General features: G+C 37.6%; 1 protein-coding gene across 2 annotated transcripts in view; it reads right to left on the reverse strand.

The window, feature by feature from the left end:
- Positions 1–1,577: 1,577 nt before the first annotated feature.
- The window catches only part of fndc3ba (fibronectin type III domain containing 3Ba), a 110,524-nt gene continuing 85,594 nt past the window's right edge, over positions 1,578–26,507 (reverse strand). For both annotated transcript variants that reach the window (XM_028000037.1, XM_028000038.1), the window contains 8 exons: positions 25,249–25,421; positions 24,219–24,332; positions 22,675–22,824; positions 20,859–21,139; positions 16,532–16,750; positions 11,939–12,105; positions 10,928–11,055; positions 1,578–8,987 (listed from right to left, as the gene is read on the reverse strand). In XM_028000037.1, the coding sequence (XP_027855838.1) occupies positions 8,676–8,987; positions 10,928–11,055; positions 11,939–12,105; positions 16,532–16,750; positions 20,859–21,139; positions 22,675–22,824; positions 24,219–24,332; positions 25,249–25,421 (1,544 nt within the window). In that variant the 3' untranslated portion in view covers positions 1,578–8,675. The remainder of the gene's footprint in view (positions 8,988–10,927; positions 11,056–11,938; positions 12,106–16,531; positions 16,751–20,858; positions 21,140–22,674; positions 22,825–24,218; positions 24,333–25,248; positions 25,422–26,507) is intronic.

Raw genomic sequence — 26,507 nt, forward strand, 5'->3', positions numbered from 1 at the left:
AGATGTTGTTTATTTTCATAAACAAAATTTTGGCCAGCATAAAGAGTTGTGCTGCTTGGTTTGTGTCGGACTGTACGGTGAAGGTAGTAATTGTTTTTATACTTGATCTTAAAAAGAAAAATGACCAGATAAGATGTGTTGTGTCCATCTTGCCTCTGTGTGTTCTTCAAATCGCTCCGTCAAATCCAGAGCAGCAGGCGTCTGGAACCTTATATGGAGAAGCTGATTGCGGAATGTTCCATTTTGCATGCAGTGCCGAGGGGTGTGTGTGATTGTCACATCATTTTTAAGAAGAGAACAAAAGCAGCTTCATGCAACCAGACAATTTGGTTATGTTGTGGTTAATAGATTTAGGTACAGGTAAATAATGTGCATTTTTGATTATTTATAAATTGATATTGTGATTGGATACCAAATGATTACGCTTTTTTTTGTAGGAGGAGCTTCCAGTATAAAGCCCACAGAGGACTGAGCAGTTTGGGCCTCAGGAGGCACATTAAGTTTATTTTTGAAAAATAAAATAAGATAAAAACTGTGGTGTGCTTTTTTATTCCGACATGGCTTGTAAACTTCAAATCACACACCTATTGATTATGTGATTGAATTGAAGGAAATCATAAAAAAAAACACTTTTATGCTACAATTCCTGTTTGTGGTTTTATACCATGTTCCAAATTATTATGCAAATTGGATTTAAGTGTCATAAAGATTACACTTTTTGTTGTGCTATTAAATTTATAGATGGTATTGTGTGTCAGGGCTCTTTGAATCACTATAATTAATTTCAGAGAGCTGGGTTCCACATTATTTCACACATGACAATGCACCATCTCATGCTGCAAGGAAAACCACTGTGTCATTGGCTGCTATGAGCATGAAAGGGGAGAAACTCATGGTGTGGTCACCATCCTCCTCTATTGAGAACCTTTGGAGTTTCCTCAAGCAGAAGATCTGAGGGTGGAATGCAGTTCATATCAAATCAGCAGCTCTGGGAAGATATTCTGACATCCTGCAAAGAAATTCAAGCAGAAACTTTCCACAAACTCACAAGTTCAATGGATGCAAGAATTGTGCAGGTGATATTAAAAAAGGGGTCCTATGTTAACATGTAACTCGGTCTGTTAAGATGTTTTTAACTGAAATAGCTGTTGATTTAATACATGTGACCACTTAATGCTGCACATTCAAAGAATGATCGTTTGAAGTTCTTTATAATCCATAAAATGTTTAGAAAATCTGCTGTGCATAATAATTTGGAACAGTGCATTTTGAGTTTTTTATTTTTGAAAAAAAAACCTGTTCTCATGGGGAGCTTTGTTCAGTAAAATTTGATTTATACTGTAATAATTCACGACTTGAAAATTATACTGACTATCATTTGCATTGACTATTTAAGAAAATCTGAGAAAATATCACTTGCATAATAATTTGGAACACGGTGTAATGTGGCAAATCATAGGAAAAGGCAGTATGAATATTTTTTGCAAGGCACCAGAAGCTGCACTTTATTACATGTATTATAGTGTATAAGAGTTGGAATAAGTATCAACAGGAAACAAAAACAAATGCAATGCAAGTCAGAAAAAATTAAAACATTTATTGGGCATAAATATATTATATATACGCTACCGATACAGTTACGTCTTACATACATAGGGTAGTATTTGCAAAAATCTATACATTAAAATTGATATGGCAGTTTCTTTTTATATAATGCATATGAAATTGTCTAACATTTACAATACAAGAAACAAAAATGCATGAACTTCTTTTTTTATGCTTTTTTCTTTGTGTCAAATCGTAGACCATGACAACATTGGAATGTTTGCTCTAAAATTGTGAGGTAAAAATATCTTTTTTTGTCTTTTATTTGCATTTGCTTCAGAAAATAGTTAAATACCTGTGAGTCTCTGTCAAATTGCCAAATCTCTCAGTCAAAAACCTCCACTTACTGTAAAATGTACATTTAAAAAAAATATAAAATAAAAGTAAAAAGAAATAAAAACTGATCAGAAGGCACAGACGTGGGGTTGCTGGGCTAAAACGCTGTCTCTTATTCTGGACATAGCCACAAAATAGGCAGGACTGGCAAGGGTGGGGGGGAGTTGTGGGGTAAGTGGGTCTCTTAAAAGCTAACAGCATTTGGAAAAACAAACCAACTAACCAAAAAAAAAAAAAAAAAAAAAGAATAATAAAGCCCGTAAAGGGATATACAAAACCAGAATTATCAGATTGTTCAATACTAAGATAACTGGCCTGCTGGCGACAGAAGGACACCTCTGCTCTTGCACCAGGGTTTTAAGGCTCAAAGAGGGAAACTGAAGGGGGTTAATAAAGACAAGAAAACTCACGTCGACCAGTCAATTAATATGCAACAGTCTAGGCAGACAGAATGAGCATATCTGGCAAAGGCACGGTACCCCTTATGAAGTGTACTTTCCTCAGTGCTGTAGATTGCATTCTGCTGGGAGCGCAGTGCCATGCTCCAGTAATGTCACAGTGATGCCAACGGGAGGATAATGCCAATGGACGTAACAGTAAGCGTTGGCAGTAGTGTTTTTTTTTTTCTCGAAATAGAGCAAAGGATCCGTTGCCTCCCACTCGTAACCTCGTCATGTCAAATGCTCGTCATAAAAAAAAGTGCTTCAACTCTTGTTAGTCATAATGTGTTTACCATTTTTACTCTATAACTCTATAGATATCTCTGTATATTATCTCTTAGCAAAACACTGGATAAAAAAAAAATAAGAAAAAGAAAACAAAGAAGAAGAAAACTCTATCGATACACCAGCAACTAACCTGATAAGGAATTATCAAACTACTTTTGTTGACATTAGGCCACAGGTCAGTTCGCCCCATTGGCTAATTTATGCCTCTGTTCTGAAATTATTTTACCATTTTTGCACCCATCTAATTAAACTGCTGCAAATCTGCCCATGTTTTGTTGTCGTAAATTACAAAGATAATGGATTATAAAAATGCTTCAGTTTGACAAATAATTAAACATGTTTATTACAGTGGCTCTTAAATGTGTACACATCCACAGGTTTATAATCTATTTATTGTACTATTCAACTGGGTATAAAAGGTGCCATAAACTGGTTATGTAAATCACACCGGCTTTCGATTATAGTGCATTATTTGCTCATTACCATCTTTTTGCAAAGATGGATGGTTTGAAGAGCGTTTATAAAGATCAAAATGACCTAATTGTACGTAGGTATAATGTAGGAGTATATATATATATATATATATATATATATATATATATATCCTAGCACCATTGAGACAGTTTAAGACAGTAGTGACTTTATAAAAAACAGTTCTTTCTCCAAAATGATTGCAAAGACAAGAAATAAAATACTCAGTTGGCCAGTGTGGATCCCAGGAAACCAGCACCACCAGTGGATAAGCCGGAGGACTAATTAAGATCAATCTCTGACAACAGTTTCTTGGCTACCGAGTAGAGTCACAAGACAAAATTATTTTCTTCCAATGAAAAGTTCCAGTTGCAGCTAAGCTCTCCCCATAAACTTGCGGCCGAATGTGTAATAGTCAGATGAAACCAAACATGATATTTTGGACAATTCCAAAAGACACGGTTGGCACAAAAAAAAAAAAAAAAACTACAGTGAAATACGGTGGTGACAGCATCATGCCATGGAGTTACTTTCTTTCAGCTGAGATTTTCATCAAGGTAGGTGAAATTGTGAACAGCTTTTAACAAAACTTGGCTCTAACTTCAGGCGTCTACTGAAGATGTAGGGGAGTCTCAGTATCCTCATCACAGTGAGTCCAAGCATACATCTAAGGGAAGAAAATTAAAGCTCTGAAACGACCAAACTAAGTCCAGATCTGCTTTGCTGGTAGACATAGAATTGTATTATTTCAAGAGAGAGCACACTTATGCAACCTCGTTATTCAACCTTTATAGGTAGTTTTTAGCCCCTCACATTTTTCAGATGAATCACCTGGGATACATTTCACATTATACATAAAAACAATTGATAGATGCACCACAAAAGTACAAACCCCAGGAATTCTAACAGGGTTCTGTACACTTTTGAGAGCCACTGTAGTGTCTAAAATGTTAGCGTTAAACTCTATTCCATTTATTAAAACTTGAACGCGACTCAGGTTTTGGCCAACTGACTGTTAGAAAACACAACAGGTTAGGACCCCCTGATCAAATGAAAATAGTTAAATGTCTTTCTTATATAAAGATGTTGTTTATTGAAGTTATAAACCTACATTTCCTTCCACAAGACTATCAGTAGAATCTAGAAAATTCCTTTAAATTGTAGGTTGACAAGTGATACGACGGTGCGTTCAATGTCACCAATTCACACAGAAAATGTGGAATCAAAAACAACCAAACATGCAAAGGTACGAAACGGCGAACGGGCGAAATAACCAGCACCCATCATCATCTGCCTGAAATCGTCACGATTGTTTTTGTTTTGTTTTCTTTCAATTTAAATGTGAAATTAGTTTAAAAAAAATATTTCTACAAAGTACGGGGTCTTGACATTTCTTAAATGGCACAATTTAGCTTTATAAAACACAATAAAAAAAACATTATGTAAAAAAAAAAAAAAAAAGCGTAATCACAGATCAAGTTAATGTTTTGTTCCATTTGAGAGAGTTCCAATACTAACAATAATAATAGTTGTAATGGTGTGCTGTTACAGAAGAACATCACAGAACGCTCAAGATGGCTGCAATATCTAGAGTTCGCTAAAAAGGCTGCACTTTGGCATTAAAAACTGTAAAATAAGATATCAGAAGCTTCAATATAACACTATTCAGAACAGAAAAAAAAGCCAAAGGCAGAAATATTCATCCCCATACGAAGGAACTTGAAGTGACACTAAGGTCTGGCTTGCTACATGTGTCTCTAAGCGTTACAGAAACCCATCGGCATTTGGTTACATGTCTGAAACGGTAATGCATGAACTGATGAGCAAGAAAAATACTTAAAGGGTTACTGAGATAAGGAATGCTGGCCTTAATCATACAATCTAACATACATCCATAAAAAAAACATGCTACAAGAAAAAAATTAGTATATAACTACACTTGTCTCTTAATCTTTAAACAATAAATAAATGAAGATTGCACTGTAATTGGCATGTAAAGTACTGTATGCAAATATATAGTATAAATAAAACCTAGAAAAGGACTCTACCTTGACTTTCCCATCAACTTTGGCAAAGATTTTTTTATTTTTTTTCTGAGCTAGTAAACCGCTTTGCTTACTGACACATACGAAGCAAGGCACAGCGAGGACAGAGGGCGAGACGCAGCGTCAAGAGGGAAGAAGAAGGAGGAAGGCGAGAAAAGGATGGTCAATATGAAGATGGTGATGACAGCTATGGGGACGACAGAAATGGATCTCCCCCTCTGTAAGGCCTTATCCCTGAGGTACGTTACAGGCTGCCACTCAGAGCTAATCAAAACCTCTGCCTCCCGTCCGGTCTCGCCACCAAACTCCAACCCAGCTGAAGTAGGCATGTCTCACATTAATAATGCAGATCGGGGTGACTTCTTTGGACTACAGAAGATAAACACGGTTTGTACCTTGGCTTTGATGTAAAGGATTTGCTGGGAGGAGCAGACATGAGGCGGGACACAGAGGTCAGGGGGGGTGTTTCGTATGTCACAATGCCCTGTTCTGTTGAGCTGTGTCCTGTCCAAGGCTTTGTTTGGTTAGTGAAGATTAGTTCAAGTCCTCAGAGATCATGTCTGTCTGAATAGAGATCACAGACTTGCTACCGCTCTGATTACATGTCAATAAAGCACCTTTTAATAGAGAAAGAGTAAGAGATGTGGAAGAAGCAGAGAGACAGGATGGATCGAAAGCAGGTGAGAAGTAGGCAGAGCCAAAAAAAAGGGGGGGATTAAGTAGAAATATTCAGGAGATGCAAAAAGAGGGGAAGAGTCTTTAAATGTATTGATTCACAGACGCGCTACAAGGAGAAACAGCTTCAGCGTTTGTGCTAAATGTCTGGAGAACAAAGCGCAAGCTAACTTCTAATGGCTTTTCCCAGTTTACAAATGCAGATTGTAGAAAAGGTCGCCGACACGCTGCTAGCACCTCTTATTCCAAAATCGCGCTACAGATAAAGAGGTTGAAGTTATTACATCTGAGAAGGTAGAACCCCCAAGGGTCTTACAAAGGATCAAACATGTGCTGGGCCAACTCCTTCCTAAGAAAAGCAACAGGCGATTGCGATCCCAGCCTGTTTTCCTGGAGTCAACAAATGCCCAACATAAGGTCCAGATTCTGACCAAAGAGTGGTATTTAAAGGAATGCTGAGGTACTGTCCAAAGATTAGAAGCAGTTAATACCTTACTTAAGGCCTCTTGGCATGCAGATTTAGCATAAACTCAGTGTAGGTGGTCCCAGTGGCAGAAGCTAACAGCTAGTCCAACAAAGGACAGGCTTGCGTGAATTTCTACATCTTAAAACAACTCCAGTCTAAAAATAATAACTCAAGTGTTGGGTGGGAACACAATCTATTAACCTTTAAACTTGAGATAAACTTTATACAAATGCAATGAATTTTGCAGAGGAAAAGAAGTTTGGAGGCAGTGCGCCCTTGATTATCTTCCTGTGCGGAACACAAGATCGAAAGGTACAGTACATACATAAAGGCAGGTAATGTAAAAATGAATGAAATACTGTTCAGTTAGGCCACAAAAAATGTTGCAACTTTTTACTTCACTATGAATTTCTATCTGGTAGTTCATGTTTTGTTTTCAGTGCCAGTTTCTGACAGTAAGACAGATGGCAGCACATCACCTCTGACCTCACAGAAAATAAACGTTGGCTTTTTGTGAAACGAGAATAAGCGGTTCCGTATTTCTTATTAAAATAAGTCCACCATGTTGGAGCTATTTTAGTTTAAAAACCACTCAACTATCATGAAGACACTGCTGTCCTCTTGCACCCATAAATCCCAATAAATCCCCTGATATGAAGGTGAGTGCTTTTGACTCGAGTCCCTATATCTATGTTTGAGATTCTTGTTTTGAAATAAGACTGAAAATAGTTATTGAGGTCGGGTCATTTGAGAGAGGTGACCAATGTCAGGGTAGCTGCCAATACTCTGATGCAAAAGAGTTTAAGAAGTCCTGTCACTTCTGAATTGTTTGTATGACAATATTTTGGATTTCCAGTAGAAAAAGAAAACAATTATAGGCCGTTTCAAAATAATCTGTAAGCACCGAGGGAATACTGCTACTGTCTAACTGTTAGCCATGAAGCTAAAGTTAGCATTTTTGAGACTAGCAAACTGCAACACATAGATGGGCTAAACCTGAACAAATAATTTTACTCTGGTCAAATATTCCTTAAAATATAGTATGCAATGTGTCAGGACTTCAGTTTGTCAAAACAAAGAACCATATATATTTCTAAGATCTTGTCTTGTTTCATTTTGCCATCCCGTCTTATGAGCCAATTACGTCATCACATATTTAATGCCTTTTTAATTCTTATTTGAAAAGCATTCGAATAAAACGCTTTTATGTTTTAAAGACCGGAGTTGTTTTGAAAACAGCAGAAGTCCGCTTCAGTCTTGGCCCCTCCTAGACTAGTCATTAGTTTCTGCCTCGGAAACCAAGTAATCTGGATTCATACTACATGGAAACGCCAAGACAGTTATCTGCTGTAAAGAAAACATGAACTGCCTATAAATTTTAACAGAACCTAACTTTAAACATTCTGAACTATCCCTTTTAGCACAAATTGCTAAACTGACCTCAGAGCTTGTACTTTTGAGCACCTAGTTCACTCCTTCCCCCTTTTACATTTCAACCTTACTTTGCCATCATTTTTCACACTAAATTACACGTTTTTCCATTCTTTCTCTCCGATACTATGAAATCACAGGATAGCAGCGTCTTACACCACAAACGATTGCATCACTTTGGTAGCTGAATGTGCGAGTTATTGAATGGCAAAAGCTGAGCAGATATGACTGTCTTCAAAATGGAAATTAGTTTTTTTCTCATTGTCCTTGCACATGTGTAGTTTCGTATGCATGCATGGTTATGTACAGAGTTTCGCATGTGTAAGTGTGTGTTTTGGTCAGGCGATTGTTTGTCCTGACCGACAGCCTGCAGAGAAGGTACAAACTGAATAAGTAGGAAAAGCTAAAGTTTTAAAGGCCTACACTTGAATATGGCTGAATGAATACAGACCGCAGCGAACAAAAAGTAAGGCAATGACGGCAGAGAAATATATATGTTTTCTACTGAATATGTAGACATATAAAATAAAAATAAAAAACATGCAAGTCAGTATGAGGAGCAAGTGTTTCGCTCACACTTATTTTAAGGCTTGATTATCAGTTTTCTTTCCCAACTGAGGTACAGCCAAGATGAAGCTTCCCTCAACAGAAATCCTTAACAAAAGAGACAAACACGACAGAGGTGTAGAAGAAAATGACACCGAAACGGGTAAAGGGAGAGGAAAAATAGAGAAGCCTGAATCAATGCTTTGATTGCAAAAAAAATGTTGTTTTTTAAAAAAAAATCGACATACATAGCCTTAAAAGTACATCTCAAGTGTTTTGATTTCATTCTGTTCTTTCATAGACATTTGTAAAAGTTCATTTCTGTGATTTATTCTTTTGATTTCGTTTTCTATCCTATAGTTAAAAATTCCCTCACTTCATGAAGAAGTACTGTAGCAGGCAGGCGATGAGGATGGACAGGCCGGCGAACATGCACACGATCAGCGCCGCGAAGCGCTCGTCGCTCGAGATCAGGCCCGCCCCCTTGCCCGTTTCCAAAGCACTATGATCTCCCGACGAAGCTGACTCCTGGCGGCGCAGCGTGAACAGGGAGGAGGGGCTCAGCGGCCCGCACAGCTCCTGGTGCGTGTCCCGGCACTGGCGGCATGCGCCAACGCGGAAACGATAGTCTGTGTTTGCCTGAAGACTGGAAACTTGGAATGAACCTTCGTCTCCCTTAAAAATCTGTGGGAAAAACAAGAGAATATGAATTGACATCGGTTGTATACCAAGTACTTAACATTTGTAAAGTGGAGAGATAGAAAGGGAAGCAAGTGTAAGTTTAAAAATATACTTCAATTAAAAATCTTTGGTAACACTTGACTTGAAGGGGTGTGCATAAGCATGACATAACACCTGTCAAGAAGATGAAGGAGTCTTTGTAAACGCTTATGACTGTTGTCATGAAGTGTTATTTGGTGAATAATGACATTTTTAATGCAAAGCTGACATTTCTATTGACTTTTCATGCAAGTTCTAATAAAATTTTGCATTGAGAGGTTCATTATTTACTGAATGATGCAAAGTCGAAACTTTTAATGCAACTTTTAGTGCATCTTTGCATTAAAAGTGTCATTATTTGCCGAATGACACTTCATGACAACAGTCGTAAACATTTATGAAGACTGTCAAGAATGGTCTCTAGATGAGGATTGAAGAGGCGATCAAACCCAGGATGAAGTGGAAATAAGTGAGCTTAATGATGTCTCATAAGTAACAAAGCCTGGATGCTCAGATAAGCAACGATCACTAGATACAGACAACTACAGACTATGACAAGGATCCACAGGGGAAACTAAGACACAGGTGAGTATAAATACCCAGGGGAAAATAATCAAGGAAACACAAGACAGCTGGGACCAATAATTGGGTAGACAAGACAACACAGAAACTAAATTAACTAGAAATAACACACAAAATCCCAGTTCCTTACAAAGACTCCTTCATGTTCATGACATGTGTTATGTCATGTTTATGACAGTCTCATGTAAGTTTTATGCACACCCCTTTAAATAAAGTGATACCAAATCTTCTTCAACACAGGAGACAGAGAAGGGTGTTGTAGATGATATCAAGGTGTATTGAATTAAATATAGAGGAAAATGTGGAGCCTGAAAGAAGTATTTCAACTAGGGGAATGACGATGTTTCAAACATACTAATAGAGCTGCAATGGAACAGTTTACGTTAGGTGTTAGAATGACATAAACCTAATTTTTTCAAGACTTGGGCTAAACATGTTAGTCTCAATGCACAAAGTTGACCCAAAAGAGTATGCGGGTCGGAACTGCAGCAAAAGATGGTTGTACAAGTTGACTGAATACAGACACGTGCTACACAAAAAGACAAGGAGATTTGTAAAACAAGTTGAAAACATTGTATCCTATTACCTCCATCTCACAATCACTCACATTACTTTGCATATAAAATCCCAATGCATGAAAGTTTGTGGCTGAAAAGCTAAATGGTAAAATGTTTGACCGAGACAAACACTTCATCAAGGAGAATAAACGTTCTGGTGAGAAAAAAATCCATCAGTATGCATCCGATCTCTTCGCACAATTAAATAAACGTAAACAGGGACCAGTTGTGCACATATCCACATGGTCTGAAAGACTCGGCCGTCTCCCTCCAACCATTCGGTAATCCAATTACAGAAGATGGCACAAGGGTGAATATTAATGTCTGTTTCTCTGCTCATCTTTACAGCTGTCACATTTTCAAAGTGAACTCAAAATCTTTTTCAGCTGCTGCTGTGCCACAAGTCATTGAAATTCTTGCAATATCTCTTAGTAAATACCATCACTCAGGGGAAGTGAGTGAACATAAAAGTGTCAGCATTCATGCTTTTCTTTCTCTTCCATATGTAAATTTCTATCTAGGTGAATGTGTGTTTTATTTATCCATGTGCAATTTTGCAGCTGAATGTGTCCTTTCCCATCCGAGGAAGACTAAATTAAAAATCACCACTGAAGATTAGAAATATTTTCCCTATGCAATTCTGGAGCAATAAAAAAGAATCAAGCAATTAAAGAGAAGCTCTGGACCAGAGAGATGGCGGCTCCCAGCTCCACCCTTTAAGCTGACTTTGTTGTATGCATGTCTTTGTGCGAGAAAGAGACAAACCTGTTTGTATTCAGACTCACGCCCCACCAGCATCTGGAGGATGTAGTTCACAGAGTCTCCTCTCATTGGTGGGACAGTCTCCCATGTCACCTCACACACGTTCCCCTCCAGCTGATGAATCCTGGGGGCTGTTGGAATGGAAAAGTGAAGGTTTGTTTGTTGTTTTTTTTAGAAAATTTGAAACATGCCAGTTAAAGTTCTCACTCTGCAAAAAAATATTAAAAAAAACCACACAAAACAAATAATAAAATTACAATAAATTAATTAAATAATTAAAAACGACCTCAAATTCTCTTAATGCAAACCTCAAAACACAAAGAGTAAATTTTTCCTCTGGGAAAACTATCATATAACACATTGCAGTGAAAACTCGGATGATGTATAGTGCTTTGCGAAAAAAGTTTTGTACACTTTTGTGATGACAAGAGTACCATTATATTACTCATGCCACCTCCAATGTTTAAGAATTGCTTGGTGGATATAAATATACATGCAGATCAAGTCCATGGCTGACAAGTCTGAACATATACGCTTTGACTAAATCTAATTATTCCAATCATCCACACTGCTGTTACTATGTTTGTTTGTTTTTAACAAAACCAACCAATAAACTCTTTAAAAAAGCTTTAAATAAACAGTAATAATGTACACAAGTGCAGGTTGATCATAATCAGTGCTACATTTATTGTCTCTATGTTTTATTCTGAATGCTCTGAGTATTTTTATCCACTTCAAGCATTAACTTGCTGAGGGGAGTGACTGTTCATCAGTTCATGAGATAATATTATGTCATTATTGCATGGAAGAGTTGTGATGCTCATGACATAATGCTTTTTTTCTTTTGAAATCTCCAAAACAAAATCAGTGGCAGCCTGGCTTAGTTGGAGATCAAATCAACAAGATCAGATCGATGAACTGTAGCGTTATCAACGATTGGTATTTTTCATTTGATGCTGAAACACAAGGCATATTATGCAACTTCTTTTGATTGGAAGATTGAGAGAAGTTTACCTTTGATGGCGGGGGGTAGAGACTTGGTGGTGCAGAACGTATATGTATCAGAGAAAGGACCCTCCCCGGCTACACTGAGGGCCTGTATTCTGAAGCTGTAGCTGCTGGACTCAATCAGTCGTTGGACTTTGTAGGTGTGGCTGGGACCGTGGTAGATGGTCACAAACCTGGGAAACCATGCAGAGGAGAAATGACAACGAGTTGCCAGACTAAGCAAATGAAACACATTTTCTAAGCAATTCTTAAACTAACTGTGGCTGATACAGAGAAGATAGAAGACATCATTTTAGGGAGAAGACAGTCAGCTTTACATGAATCTTCTTAACAGCTACTTTAGATAAGCACAGGTATGCTATGTTCTACTTAAACAAATATGTTCTCTATCTAAACCAGTGTTTTATTTAGATTTCTAACCAACGAAAAGAAGAAAATTGTCCCACAGAGCTAGTTGTAGTTGCTAAATGTCTCAATAGCCATTGCCCGTTTCTTTCAAGCTCTGAGAATTGTACATCTCTACAAATTTCCATCGTAAGCAATTAAGCCACCATCTTGGTTTTAAAAAACCCACAACTTTACATATAGGCCTTTAAAACCAAGAATAGAAGGAAGAAATATTCCAGGCTGCCTAGCTGATTGAAGGAATGTAGGAGAGAATTGGCACATCTGTGCATCAAGAAAAAAAGTGGATATGAGCTGGAAAGGAGATATTTATCGATGCAATGAGTTTGTCCAGGAAAAGGCGAGAAAGAAAGCAATGGAAGAGAAAGACGAGTGATGTATGGACAAAGAAAATGGGTTACACGAGGGGAGGGTGAATAAGAGGATGTGACAGGGTGAGAGAGGAGTGATGAAGGAAGGATATTCAAGAGGCAATGAGAAGCTGAATGAAAGAAGGAAAAGAAGCAAGAGAAAAAGAGAAACAACAACATGAGATGGGCTCTTTATTAGCTGTACTACGGAGAGCTGGAGTACTACTTTCTCAGGCTGATATGTAGTGTTATTAATTTTTGCACACAAAGCTGAACTGGATCCCTAACCCCAAAACTTACCCAACACAAACAGATTAGGGTTTTAGTTGGAAATATAGACGCATATAGAAAATAGATGCATCATCTGGTCTGACAGGAGCTGTGACCTGTTTTTGTCGACTGGATTAGGCTAAAAGGCAGCGTGTCAGAACAATTAATACATAGAGCTACTAATGTCAGCCTAACTCAGTCAATTTACCAGCACACAGTTAATGTAGCTAACTGCAACCTTGATTCAGAGCCAAAGTGCGGTCGTAGCAACATCTGTTTTGTTCTGCAACGTTTCTGGCTGTAATGCGTTTGTGGTTTTCACATTTTGTTTTCTCAAAATGAATCTATAACTCACAAGTATGTTATTGTCAGTGTCCTTGCAAAAATATACAATAAAATGAAATTGTCCTGTCGCTTTTTTTTTTAATAAATATCAGAGCTTAAATGAGCCGATGTGCCTCAGCAGTGCTTGCAGACAGTATTTTCTTCTGAATTAATGAATTATATTTTGGACTCGGATCTTAAACATTGACAGTCAACAATGGCAGGTGGTGTTTATGAATCATCTTCTAAATGTAAAAATCTCATTTTTCAGTTCATAAATTTAGAGGATGATATTATAATTACTTTTTGTAGGGATACAAATCAGACAGCTACTGTCGCATAATGAGCAGCATAATGACTTGATTCTCAGTTAACTGGAAAAACAAAAAGGTTTCATGTACAAAATCAACCTAAACTGGCTTTAGAATAACCGGTGGTTAAGCAGTAAAACTGCTTTGGTGGAAAAAATCCTCTTGGAGGCATTGCAGTGAAGTTTATCACAAACAAAAACACAACAAGTCTCTCACTTGTGGGTGTGCCTGGGGCTTTTTTACTTACTTTAAATAATCCACCTGTCAGCCAGGGGTTGAACATTAGAAAAAGGTGTGGTGTATTTGCAGTTCAGATCTAATATGCGCTGCCAAACCTCCATCTCTATAAGCACACAGTATCCTATGTATTCTCAGTTGGTCAGTCATCAGTTGGACATACAGCTTCCCTACTATATATCATCAAAGGTTGTCTTTGTCTCCATTAAGAAAAAAAAACAAACTATTAGGGTCAAAAACAAACCTAGTTTTTATAAAGCAAAACGGTCCACTGCAGGCGTTATCAATATTTCAGGTATATTTTGTGATTAAGTTATGATTAAATCCAGCCAAAACAAATCGCTTGCCAAACACTGATTACATAAAAAAAATTTTTTACCAGATTATACTGGGATATTTTCAGCAGGCACAGGAAAGCATGATGACAAACAGTTAAACTTCAAAAAGACTTAAGGGAAGACGGAGGCATGAAACCTTTAGATAAATCCTGGCAATAGATAAAAACATGGACGGTTCAAACACAGACGCAGCTGAAGCAGTGTTTTGTCCACCTACATTCTTCTTAAGAATCCTTTGTGTTAGATGGTTTAATCCTCCTCTGAACTGTAAAACAACCCATTACCGTCTCATCCTTTCAACCCGTAATGTCCCTGACAAAAGGCCTTTGGGGTAACGCAGGATATGGAAAATGGGAACAGAGAAAAAAGTTCTTATAAAGAGAAAACACAACAGAATTGCGAAAATGAGGGAACATGCAGTAATGGAAGGAATTAACTGGACACTGGAAGGAAATATAAAAGTACACAAAAATAAATTTAAAAAAAACAAGAAAAAGAATTGGAAAGGCAATTGGAAGGAAGAGAAAAATAAAGAGAGAAGTAAATATTGTGAATATGACAAAAATATTTTGTTTTGCCTAATACAGTCAAAAAAATAAATATGCCTGGATGCACAAGGGAAAAATATGCTGAGAGACAGATAGGAAAACAGATTCTAATGTCTCCCGAGGTTCTGATATTGTAAGCATACTAACAGATAAAATGAGATTCATAAGTAGGAATTAGATCAGAGGACAATCAGAGAAACAACTAAAGACATTATAGAGGACAGCCAAAGTCAAAATGATCAATGTAAAAGCCCAAATCATATTTGGAGAAACTGCGGCTGGATATTCAAGATATTTGTTTGCAAAGCTCCACATGTTTAAGCTTTCAAAACCTTCTTGTTTTGTCACTTGGCCACAATGAGAATCTTGCATCTGGTTGCCTTATTGATTAAAAAAATAAAACAATCATGACAGTTCATTTTGACGCAATGTGATTGGGGAACAAAGAAAGATGTGAAAGAGCTAACTTAATCTGAAAACCCCAAATTCAAAATTTCGTACAAAATATCTCCTGTCATTCACACAAAATCTTAGGTTTTAATGGCTGATAAATAATTTAAAAAATTTAAATACCATAAAAAAAAAGAATTGCACTCGTTTTCTAGGCAGGTTGGTATTTCATCTATATTCGCTGGGCAACAAAAACACAATTTTCTCTCACTTTATGTTTTTGACAAATGTAAGAGTTTCTAAAAACAAAGAATTACTTGCTAATATTAAATCGATTCTGGATATGCTGACCAAAAGGCAGAAGAAGGGAGATTTTGTTGATTACAATAACATTTTTACTTGTTATAAAAATGTTAACTTGTTTAAGCATATTTAAGCGGTGCAAATAATTATGCACACAGACAGAGTTCAACACAGGGTTTGACGCCCTTTTAGACACACAGTCACCAATATAGTCAGAAAAGGGTAAATAGAACAATCTGGGTAGTTAACGCAGCTTTCATTTAGACGGCAAATGTGACGTTGCATGTTTGTATTGCTTGTTCTGTCATTTATATGCAAAAGTGTGTGTTGTGCAGAGGTGAACAGATCACAGCCAGTTCTATATGTGCCCATCTGTTGCCATCTGCGCTTCTGTCCCATTCCAGGGTTGCCAAGATACCTGGGTGCCAACACAATGCCAGCCACGGTAATCCTGAGAGGTAGAGGTTTCTAACACTCTCCCCTCCTGTTCAGTCAGCTAATAATCTCTGTCTTTGTTTTTTTCTGTCTCACCTGTGTCTAGCCAGTTGGTTAAATGGAGGGTTGATTACTGGAGGCTGTTTTCCAGCTGGTCACAAATGCCCTCAACATGATTACTCCTCAGTACATGTAGTTAGTGGCCATACACACACACACGCCCACACACACCCCGGCCCACAAACACTCACGCATCCGCAAGAGTACCTCAGACTACACGTGTGCACTCACTTTCCCTCAGCCTCCTCAACCTGCTGTGATTCTGTCTGCTGTATTGACCAAGGTCTTGATTTACTGTGTTGGGTAGCTCTGGGGTGAGGAGAAAATGAGTGTGCAGTGTGGCCAAAAAACAAGGAAAACATCAATTTCTCTGAAATCGCTTGTCATGAATGATATTTAAATGCAGTAAGCAACAACAAAAAAATGCAAGTAATTCACAAAGCACAAGAAAAGCGAATATCAGAACTTAAAGAACAATCAGATTCCCACGTCCTTTAACTGATGAGTTTCTCAAATACAAATAATATTTGTGGATTAAGCTGACTGCAAAAAGTTATCACTTCGAACACAGGTATAAATCCGTGTGTTTGCGCGCGGGCGTGTGTAGGGGTGGGTTTGTGCACTCCACCTGTGGTTCTTGTCTTCCATTTGTAGTGTGTAGACCACGTCTTCAGAGAGGAGGGTGCGTGTGTGTCCGGCATTCTCGCCCCACTTGAGCTTCAGGCTCTGAGGGCCTGCGGCGGAGCATTCGAGTGGGGGCGGGGCTGGAGGAAGGGGGCGGGTCCTCGCTACCAGCAATGGATTCAGAGGACCAAAGCCAATGGCGTTCACTGCTTGAATCTGCAGACTGAAAGGTAATAATGAGTTGGTGAGAGATGTTATCATGTACTGTAAAAGCTGTCAATGGAAATTTACTGTTAGGTAACTTACAGGGGACTCAATAAGATAAATACAGTATTATTGTCCAGATCTGGTGTGAAATCAGTGACTATGATCAGCAGCCAACTACTGGCTATTAATCATGTGCTATTTTCATGTGCACATTATGTTGTTGATCAATGAATGGCACATTTACTGTACTGGCTGTTGAAATTTCTGTCAATTGCCTGTGCAGAAAGCAGCTGAAACAGAAAGCAACAAACTGTATGGCGTTCAACACAAAGCAACAAGTTTTTGAAGCAAGCGCACGACGTTTACTGTAAGGTTTGCTTGCATACGATGAACTAGAAATGCATGGAAATATGTTGCGAATCAAGTTATCAACGAGTCATATCAAAACAGAGAGCAAAGATGCTAACATTAGCCTAGCATTTCAGCAAACCTGATCTGCATAAACACAACAGCAGGAGAAGAACCGAAGTTGTTAGTTACATTTGTACAATCATGGTTACTTAGAAGCTTTATTGCACTGTAAAGCTTCTAAGTAACCATGTATATAAATTGTTTTGATAAACTAATTTGTATCGTATGGGCCTAGAATTAATGTCTGGAAATATGTCTTGAAATTATGTGATTTTGTAATGGGGGAAAAATATTCTAATAGGGACTTCCCCAATACAAAAACGACATTAAAATGTTAATAGATACATAAAAATATCTTGAGACTATAGGTTTACAGCAGTTGCACATGGAAACGTTGGGAAATGTATGAACCAGCTAACCTAACCCTGTAAGCTCTCAGGAGTATCTGCAGGCCTATTTGACTAATGGCGAGGTAAAGTTTCTGTGAAGAGGTTTTCGCCCATTATCAGCCTCCTAGTACAACTTAATGCACTCTCCAACATGAAACCCAAATGTGCCAACCATTTCTGGCCACTTTCCTTCTATAAATGTCATCAAAAGAAAAAAAAGATGGGCAATACATTACATGAGGAAAAGGACACATTTTTATTTTTTATTTTAGATGTTACAGAGAATTTGTGTAATGTAATCATCAAGATAGTTTAGACAGAGACATGCCTTTCTTTAAAAAAAAAACTAAAAAAACTGCCAGCATCTAAGAGCACATAGATGCACCTAATCACAGCTAATTAAAAAGAACCAAGAAATAGATTTCCCTTCTTCAAACTCCTCTGCGCCTCACTTCTAAGAATCCCCCCCTGGTTTCCTCAGTCTTCGTCCTGCGATGTCTGATCAGCTGATTAGCACCTGTGCTAGAGGGCATATAGGTTCTGACATTTAACTGTTGATTTTTCATAACAGTAACCTTTTCTTGCAGCTAAGTCAAGTAGAAGGAAAAAGGGCAACATTTATTCATCCACTGGGCTGTTAAGCACAAGGATAAACTGTGATGCGAGGTTGTGAGGAAGAAGAAGAAACAACGAGAGAACACCTAAGACCCAGGGGCTTCCACACCTGATGTTTAGATGTTTAAATCTTTACGGCCAAGGTACGGAAAAACTAGTAATGACCAGTCTTTTCCAATAAATTTGCTCAGAACCAACAACAACAACAAAAAATAGCTCTTTGCACCAACAATTGCATGCCTCAACAAATAAGTTTGTTTTGTTTTTTTTACAGACAATGATTTCTACACTATCCAAAACGACCTTGTTAGTGCAATAAGACAGTGGAAAATAAACAGAGAAATTATTTGACTTTCTGTCTGGTTCAAGTTGCTGTGGGGATTTTAAAAATTGCTGGGTTAAAATGTCATGTAGCGTGAAATTAAAATAGGAACCTCTTATGTCAAAGACTGAATTTTTTTTTTTTCTATGATAAATTACATTAGTACTGTGGTCACATTATCTTCTTGATGTAAATTACGCAATCATCAAAACAGTGGAAGTTCTGCCTGCTTTCTGCTTAAAAGCTGATTAATCATAAAAGTGCCTTCTGTTAAAGCAACAAAACTTTAAAATAATAATAGAAGAGCTTTGTCCTGGAAATCTGAACTGTTTGTTTGACAAAGGTAGAAGAGAGAACCCCATAATATGGTCATAGGAGACCCCCAATGTTGTCAGAGAAAGCGTTTGTGGCGCTTCGCAAGGCCATACAAATAAAATATGAAGCACCTACACAATCAGTGTCTGCAACAACAAGAGTTACAATCTGTCGGCCTCCAGAAAACAACTCACAGGTACACTCACCCTCAAATAAACACATGCGCTGTGTTCTGGCTCAGCGGCAGCCCTTATGCAAGAGATCAGTGGTACATGGGGACAAAAACAACCTCCGAGTGAAAACAGTGGGGTGTGTGATTATCCTACCTCTTCACTCTTCCCCACCTCATTGTAGCATTATTTCTCAGGTTTTTGTTTTGTTTTGTTGTTTGTTTTTTATTACAATTCTAAGAACTGCCACCACAATTATATGTGCATGCCCAAAAACACACAGCTTTCACACAATGACCAGTCATTAGATCTTACCAAACGCTTTGCAACAAGTTGCTTTGACAGGTTAAGGTGTGAGGATGTTGTGGAGTTTTCTGATTCTTTAACTATCACAGCTGTGTGGACATTTCTATTCCTTTGATAAACAGTTTTGAAGTGTTTACCAGTTTTTTGTTGTTGTTGTTTTACAATACTCCTTTTAAGGAACAAATTACTTTTGTAAGGAACAAGTGCTGCCATGTTACAGGCTTTCTGTGAAGAGATGAGTAGTCTTACTTGTCAGTGGTCATAATGCTATGGCTGATGCATGTGTACATCGGGTAGGGAGGGGAAAAGGGGGGGCACAGAAGGATCACAACATTGGCTGGCAATACAGATGACTAAGTACCTGTTTACTGCTACTTGGTTACAAGAGGTGTCATATTACAGTTCATGAAAATACCAAAGAGCCAACCTTCAGATTCTGTCTATAAATACCCCCTACAGTATCCAATTAAATATAATAGCAGATGGTTTACAAATCATTAACCCAAATGCAAAGTAATGTAACAAGTAACGGGCTTCCAAAAAGACTTCTACAAGCTTTATGACATGTTCATGTATCAATCTGGCAGTGTTGCATAATCGCCACATACCAGATCCTGTTATTAGTGTTCGCATGAAAAAGGAAAGATTGTTCTTTAAGTCTCTTGATTGCTATAACTGTTCACACAAGCAACAATCACTATTTGATGGCGCAAGAGAGAGATGTGCTTAGTTTGATTTCTAAGAGCTCCCTTCACACCGTTTCTGATCTCGAAATTCATTTTAGCATATCTAATAATGCATTTTAGGCATATCTATTTTTGTGAAACATCAAGTCCTGTCATATATCCGAGGTATGCAAGTCACTTCTCATGCCTTTGTTCAGAGTGTGTAATTGTGATAAATGCTTTGATTGCCTGGCCATCTGGGAAAGAAAGGTAAATGCTCTATGCTACAAGTGTCTGCAAATAAATATTAGCTTAATTTAATTAGAAGACAGATTGAATTCTCCTTTCTGGAGCAACATCACTAGTGAATGACACTGGATATTCTTTGGCACAGACAGAGTGTCCACATAGCACAGCGTGAGATTACACAAAGCCATTACTGCATCATTGCCATAATATCTGAGAAGCAGATTTGCATATGGAAATTTAGCAGCAGCAGTAGTGCATTTGTGTGATTTAAATGGCATCGTGGAGTTTTTCAACATTTAAAAAAAAAAAAAAAAAAAAATTGTAGTAGCCAGGATTATGTTGGGGTTAATCAGATCTGTACAAACCAAAATAAGGCAGAAATGAGCAAAAAAAAAAAAAAAATTGTAGTAGCCAGGATTATGTTGGGGTTAATCAGATCTGTACAAACCAAAATAAGGCAGAAATGAGCAAAAAAAAAAAAAAAATTGTAGTAGCCAGGATTATGTTGGGGTTAATCAGATCTGTACAAAATAAGGCAGAAATGAGCAAAAAAAAAAAAAAAAAAAGACTAAAAACAATATTTTTTAAGTTTAAAATTCATGACAAACTTGACAACTCATGAATGTGCTAACTCTACTTGAAATCAGGGCTCTGCAGCATCATGTCTGGAGTGAATGGTTACCTGTATTCAGTGTCTGGCTGCAGGCCTGTGACGAGGTGACTCGTCCCCGATTCCACGGTGACAGTTTGGTCGTCTACAGAGATGATATAGGAGGAGATCTCCGAACCGTTGCTGCTTGGCTTTTCCCACTTCAAGAGGAGGCAAGTAGACGAGGAGTAACCCGCCTCGGAGGACGCCGGGAGGTCCAGGAGAGTGAGGGTCGAGACCTGGTCGGGATGCGTCGCCGGTGTCTGGAAACTCGCCCTCTCACTGTATGGACCAGCGCCAGCCTGGTTCACCGCCTGAGCAAAACACAGAGAAGCACAGGAAGATGAGAGAGATGAACACCATAAAGGGAATATCTGTGAGTGAGAGATGACTGTTACTAATGAGAAAAGTTGTTAAAGGTGATATTTTAAGAACACTGCTATCACTGGCGAAGACCAGAAGAATGTCAAAAATGTCTTGAAGATGTCTTTAAAGTGAGCAGCTGGATGAATTCAGATGATCAAACAGCTTATTTGTAATTACAGAGGTGTCTAATATTTATTTATAATTGCCTGGATTTTTCCTGCAGCGGCTTGTTATAGTCCAGCTAATGGTCTCAAACAAGTTTAAGCAAAAAGAAATTGGCTGGCTGAAACAGGGCAAAATGTTTCTATTTTGATATATATTTTTTCTGGTTAAATTTTAAAAGTCCTTAAAGTTAAAACAAAAAATAAACAAACAAAGACCAGCAGAGGTAATGTTTGCATACATAGCTCTTGTGCTTTTACCATGTAAATATTGAGATACTATGTGATAGACCACTAGAAAGAGGTGCATTTGTGAAGTGGACGGAAATACATACATGTTGTTGTTTTTTTTTTATTCTTTAAAAACAACAAAAAAATCTGCAAACAACAACTAGAAAATAGATAAGTTTTCAGGAGAAAGATAAGAAGTATTGTAAAATTTGCAACAATCGTTTTGTTTTTTTTTGGGAACTGATGGAAGTGCATGTCACATTTTTTTCAGACTTTTGTTTCAAAACAAAATGAAAAAAAAAGATGTCAAGCCTTTTGCAATATGCTACATAGTGAAGCAATAAGTAGCAACGTGAAAAGCTTGAAAAGACTGAGTTTCCCACCATAACTTAGCTGAAAACGAGTAAGTCAATTTACGTGTCAAATAGGAAAAGAAGAGACTTTAAAGGAGTGAGAGTTTACTAATTTTTGCTGACTGTTCCTTTATTGCTCACATAAAGACAGAACACCATGTCCCATGTAAGATCAACTGAGTTTAGAGTCTGTCATGATTCTTTCTTGCATGTTCTCTTGAGAAACCAAAAAGTGGAACAAGTTAGCGCAAAGCACACTGTAATGCACAGAAACTCACTACGACATCACATGAGCACACAGGCAGTGATGCTGACTGCCAGCTGACCTTGTGATGTCCCAGTGATATAAATGAGCCAATAAAGTAGGGAACCATAAAACATGCCGTTATTGGATTCAAAGCTACAGAGGCCTGTGTAGGTGCTTGTGTGTTTTTGTGAGCTTGTCAGATAAATACACACTCACAGAATATGAGAAAGAACCACACTGTGACCATTTATACACCAGATTAAGAATTGCAGCACAAATTGAATTGGCCATTATCTCTGGTCTCCTGTCTCTATTTGTGTTTATGCTTTTGAAGCTCCTTCAGGGTTTTCATGCTGTGCAGGTTTCTGCAATTATGTCCAGAGAAAGCGTCTGCGCGGTTCCCTCTTTGATCTCGCCTTTGCCCGTGCCTCTTTGTGTTTCTGTTGTGTCCACAGATCTACTATGCAAGTGCAGTTTTCGCTTTCTGTTACCTGTAGCCTGCAGCAGTAATCCGTAGCAGGCGTCAGCTCTGACAGTTCGCACTGTGTGGCAGAGCCGCAGTAAATGAGCTCCCAGGGTTCGTCCTCCTTCGCCCACTCCAGTCGATACTCTGAGATGTCTGTCCCCGAACCCTCGGGGCTCTGCAGCACACAGAAACACGCGTTCAGCTTATAGAACTTCTGGAAACCTGACATTAACCTATTCAGATCTGACGCATGGTATGAGTGGTGTAATTTTTCAAGTCAAATTAACCTTTTGTTTATAAGATTCAGTGGATATAAGGGACAAGGTTAGTTATTTTCAATAAAAACAGAGGCTGTTTTCTGAGTCCAGGAAGTACATTTGCATTTATTTGAATAAATAAATAAAACTGAAAAGTTTATCTTTTTCCTAGTAATTCACACTTGGGTATTGCATAGCTTCATTATATTTAAGTCCAATAACACATTTTCCATTATTTTTGTCAATTCCAACAATTATGACTTACAATTTATGAACACCGAAAACATTTTTTTCAAAAAATATTTGAATATGACATTACATGAATCTAAAATGTTGTATAAAAAGTCTTCAGACAGCACTCAGTAACAGGCCAGGTTAGTAAGCAATGACCTTTTGTGGCTTTTAACAGCTTTTTGTTGTTTCTTCTTCTGGTACTCAGAAGAGAGTTTGTGGTTATTAATTTTGTCTGGAATAAAACAGCATAATGACGTCACAGTGTACATTTTTATTATATTACATGCAACACTTCTGAGTCAAACAAAGCTATTTAAAATAAATTTAAATGCAGAATTTTGTTCACAACTTGTAAGATTTCAGGAAGTGAAACTAATAAATGACAAATCTGAACAATTAAAGATCCCAATTAAAAATTCCACATGGTTGCGTACTGGAGCCAAAGTTACTTTTATTTAACTTTGTATGTATCAATGTATCAAAGTTGTCAAAATTAGTCTTGTCTGTTGATATTCCCAATATGTTTTGCTTTGGTAAAAAAAAAAAAATGGATCAGGTTATGGACACGGTGAGATTATATCAATACATTAATATTAACTTAAACAACACTAAATATATATTTGATATCTGAATACATAAGAAACATTTTTAAAAGGTTCATTTGAGTTTTGAATTATATTACCATAAAAATGTCAGTAGGTCCTGTTGGGTTTGCATTTAATCCCTCCTATTCTGTGTTCATTTAATGCTGCTGACCTACTAATCCACTCTCTCTCCATCTATTTTGTGTCTTTGAGGTGAGACAGTGAAAAAAAAGTCTGATTATGAAGGAAGAACTGCTGGGTAATCCTTGTTGCAATTTCATACTTGGCTGCTTCTGATACATTTCCTGCATTCTTGAGAAAAATCAATAAAAATGGCTGAAAGTCAAAGCAAAAGGAGAATTCTGGATACTTCACTTTAGCTGAGCAGATATATATAAAAAAGATACTCCAATTATCTTTAGAAATCTTGAGAAAACCAATCTTCTGGTTGGTTCTTCTTAGCATATTAAGTTCTGTGGTTGCATTTTCCTCACCTCCCAGTCGAGCGTCACACAGGTGTTACTTGTGAGCGTGATGAGTGGCGCCCCACACTGACCAGGAGGTCCAGCTGCGGTCGTCACTTCTGTCGGCTCAGAATATGGCCCGAACTAAAAGACACACGCCAACAAATATATATATATATTTTTTTTAAATGTATAATCAATTATTGTTTTTATACTTTTTTCCATTTTGGATCAAAAGAGTAAAATGTTTTCTATTTCAAGTATCTAAAACGTAAACATTTTTGTCATTTACACACTGCTATACTGAACATTTTCAAAACTGATGTAACACAAGTTTGACAAAAGACTCACAGTTCACTTCAAATCTGTAAATCTGTTAATGTGTTTTGATGTACTTGTCCAATGGCCTGCAATTTGAACTTTCTGCAATAGCTCTTAATAACTTTGGCTAAAACCTCAACTAATGTGTTTCAATACAGAGATAATAACAAATGCAGGTTTTAGCTGTTTTCCTTTTTTCATAAAATAACTGACAACAGGATGATACTAAAAGTACCAGTGTTATTTTGCCATATTTTTCTTGTTATTAGGTTGAAAAGAAATAACTCTTTTTTTTTTTTCAAAAGGTCATGTAACATATGCAACTCTAAACAAGTGTTATTTAGCTGGACTGAAGACAAAAATAGCTTGCAAGATTGTAAAGGCTGCAGATAATAGAACAAATTCAACCTTTGAGTCAATAGATGATCAATCAGGCCTTAAAGTCGCCCTGTGGAACTGATAAGTTTCTAAGAACAACACTGGGTAATCTGGGTAGGAGAGTAGGACCTAATTACATGAAACCCTGCTTCTCTGGCATGTTTCCTTATTATTTCATAAGCTATAATTGATCCAGTGTGCTGAATAGACTAAGTGGAGATAATAAAGAGAGCCATAAAATGCATAAAAATCATACATGAAACTGCCTTGGAGGTCCCTGTTTCATAGAAATGTAATGTGTACTACTATATTATTGCTTATGTTGCTGCTAACATAAGCAATAAGCAAGTGAATTTCTCACCCCGGCCTCGTTGGTTGCCCTTAGCCGGAAGCTGTACGTCGCACCAGGAAGCAAACTAGCAACCGTGCACTGCAGCTCTGAGCCATGGTACACTTCTGCTGGCTTTGCTTCTCCCTCACTCATCTCCAGGCTGTACACACACTCTTCACACACTCCCTCACAGGCAGGGGAATCTAGAATCATATCACAGGACGAATCAGAGACAAAAGAAGCATTTTTAAATATGATCAAATTGAATCAATATGACGTAATCCTTGAAGAAAGTACATATATTGTGCCTTGCAAGAGTATTTATAACCCTTTCACAAACTTTAATGTATCTTATTGGAATTTTATGACAAATGGTACATAACTTTGAAGTGAAATAATAGTAAGAAAATGGCTTAAAAGCTTTATATACAAATGAAAATCTTAAAAGTATTACACAGATTTGTATTTAGCCTCCAATACAATAATTTATATTCAGTCATTCCTTTCACCTTCAGCTGCAGCTACAGGTACAAGACGTTTTGGTGTCAACCAGCTCTGCACATGTATTATGGCTGAATTTATTTTCTTTTTTTTGCAAAATAGCCTGGACAGAAAGAAAATGTTTGGAAAGATAAAAATCTATGCCTTCTTTGGACTGATGGGACTTATATTCTGGAGAGATTTATAGTCCAGAAAATATTGTGATTGCTTTGGATTTTTTTTTAAGTAAAAGGAACAATTTGTATTTCAAACAAACATTTGTAGACCATGTATCCTCGTCCCTTAACTTAATAGAAATTTGTGGTAGTGATCTGAAAATTTGTTAAGTTCAGGGGACGGGAATACTTCTGTAAAGCACCGTACTGTGGCATGTTCAGGGTTTTAATTGAACACTCATTGGGTCATTTAAGATTATGATTGCTTGTATCGGTGTAGCTGAGTGATCAGCAGTTTTTTTTCCAGGCGCCATCTGCTTCAGTTTGCTTGCACAGGGATGAAAGCGGCCAATGATCAGGCCCCAGGGGAATACCCTTCGGTGCATTATTTCTGACCTTCAACTCAACCAGTAATTGCGGCAGCACTGCCTGCATCTGAACTGATTAGAGATGTGACCAGCTGTGTCAGACTGGTTAAAGAAAGAACTTCCTCAGCACTGCACGCTACAAGCCTCTTTGGCTGCCAACAGATAGCGGCACTAATCTGCGATAATTGGCCAGCATTACCAGAGTTAGTCTGGATATGAGGGGAGGGTTAGGCATTTAATGAGCAAAATAGGAGCTCGATTAGGC

The sequence above is a fragment of the Xiphophorus couchianus genome, chromosome 19 (genome assembly GCF_001444195.1).
Source record: "Xiphophorus couchianus chromosome 19, X_couchianus-1.0, whole genome shotgun sequence".
Taxonomy (NCBI): Eukaryota; Metazoa; Chordata; class Actinopteri; order Cyprinodontiformes; family Poeciliidae; genus Xiphophorus; species Xiphophorus couchianus.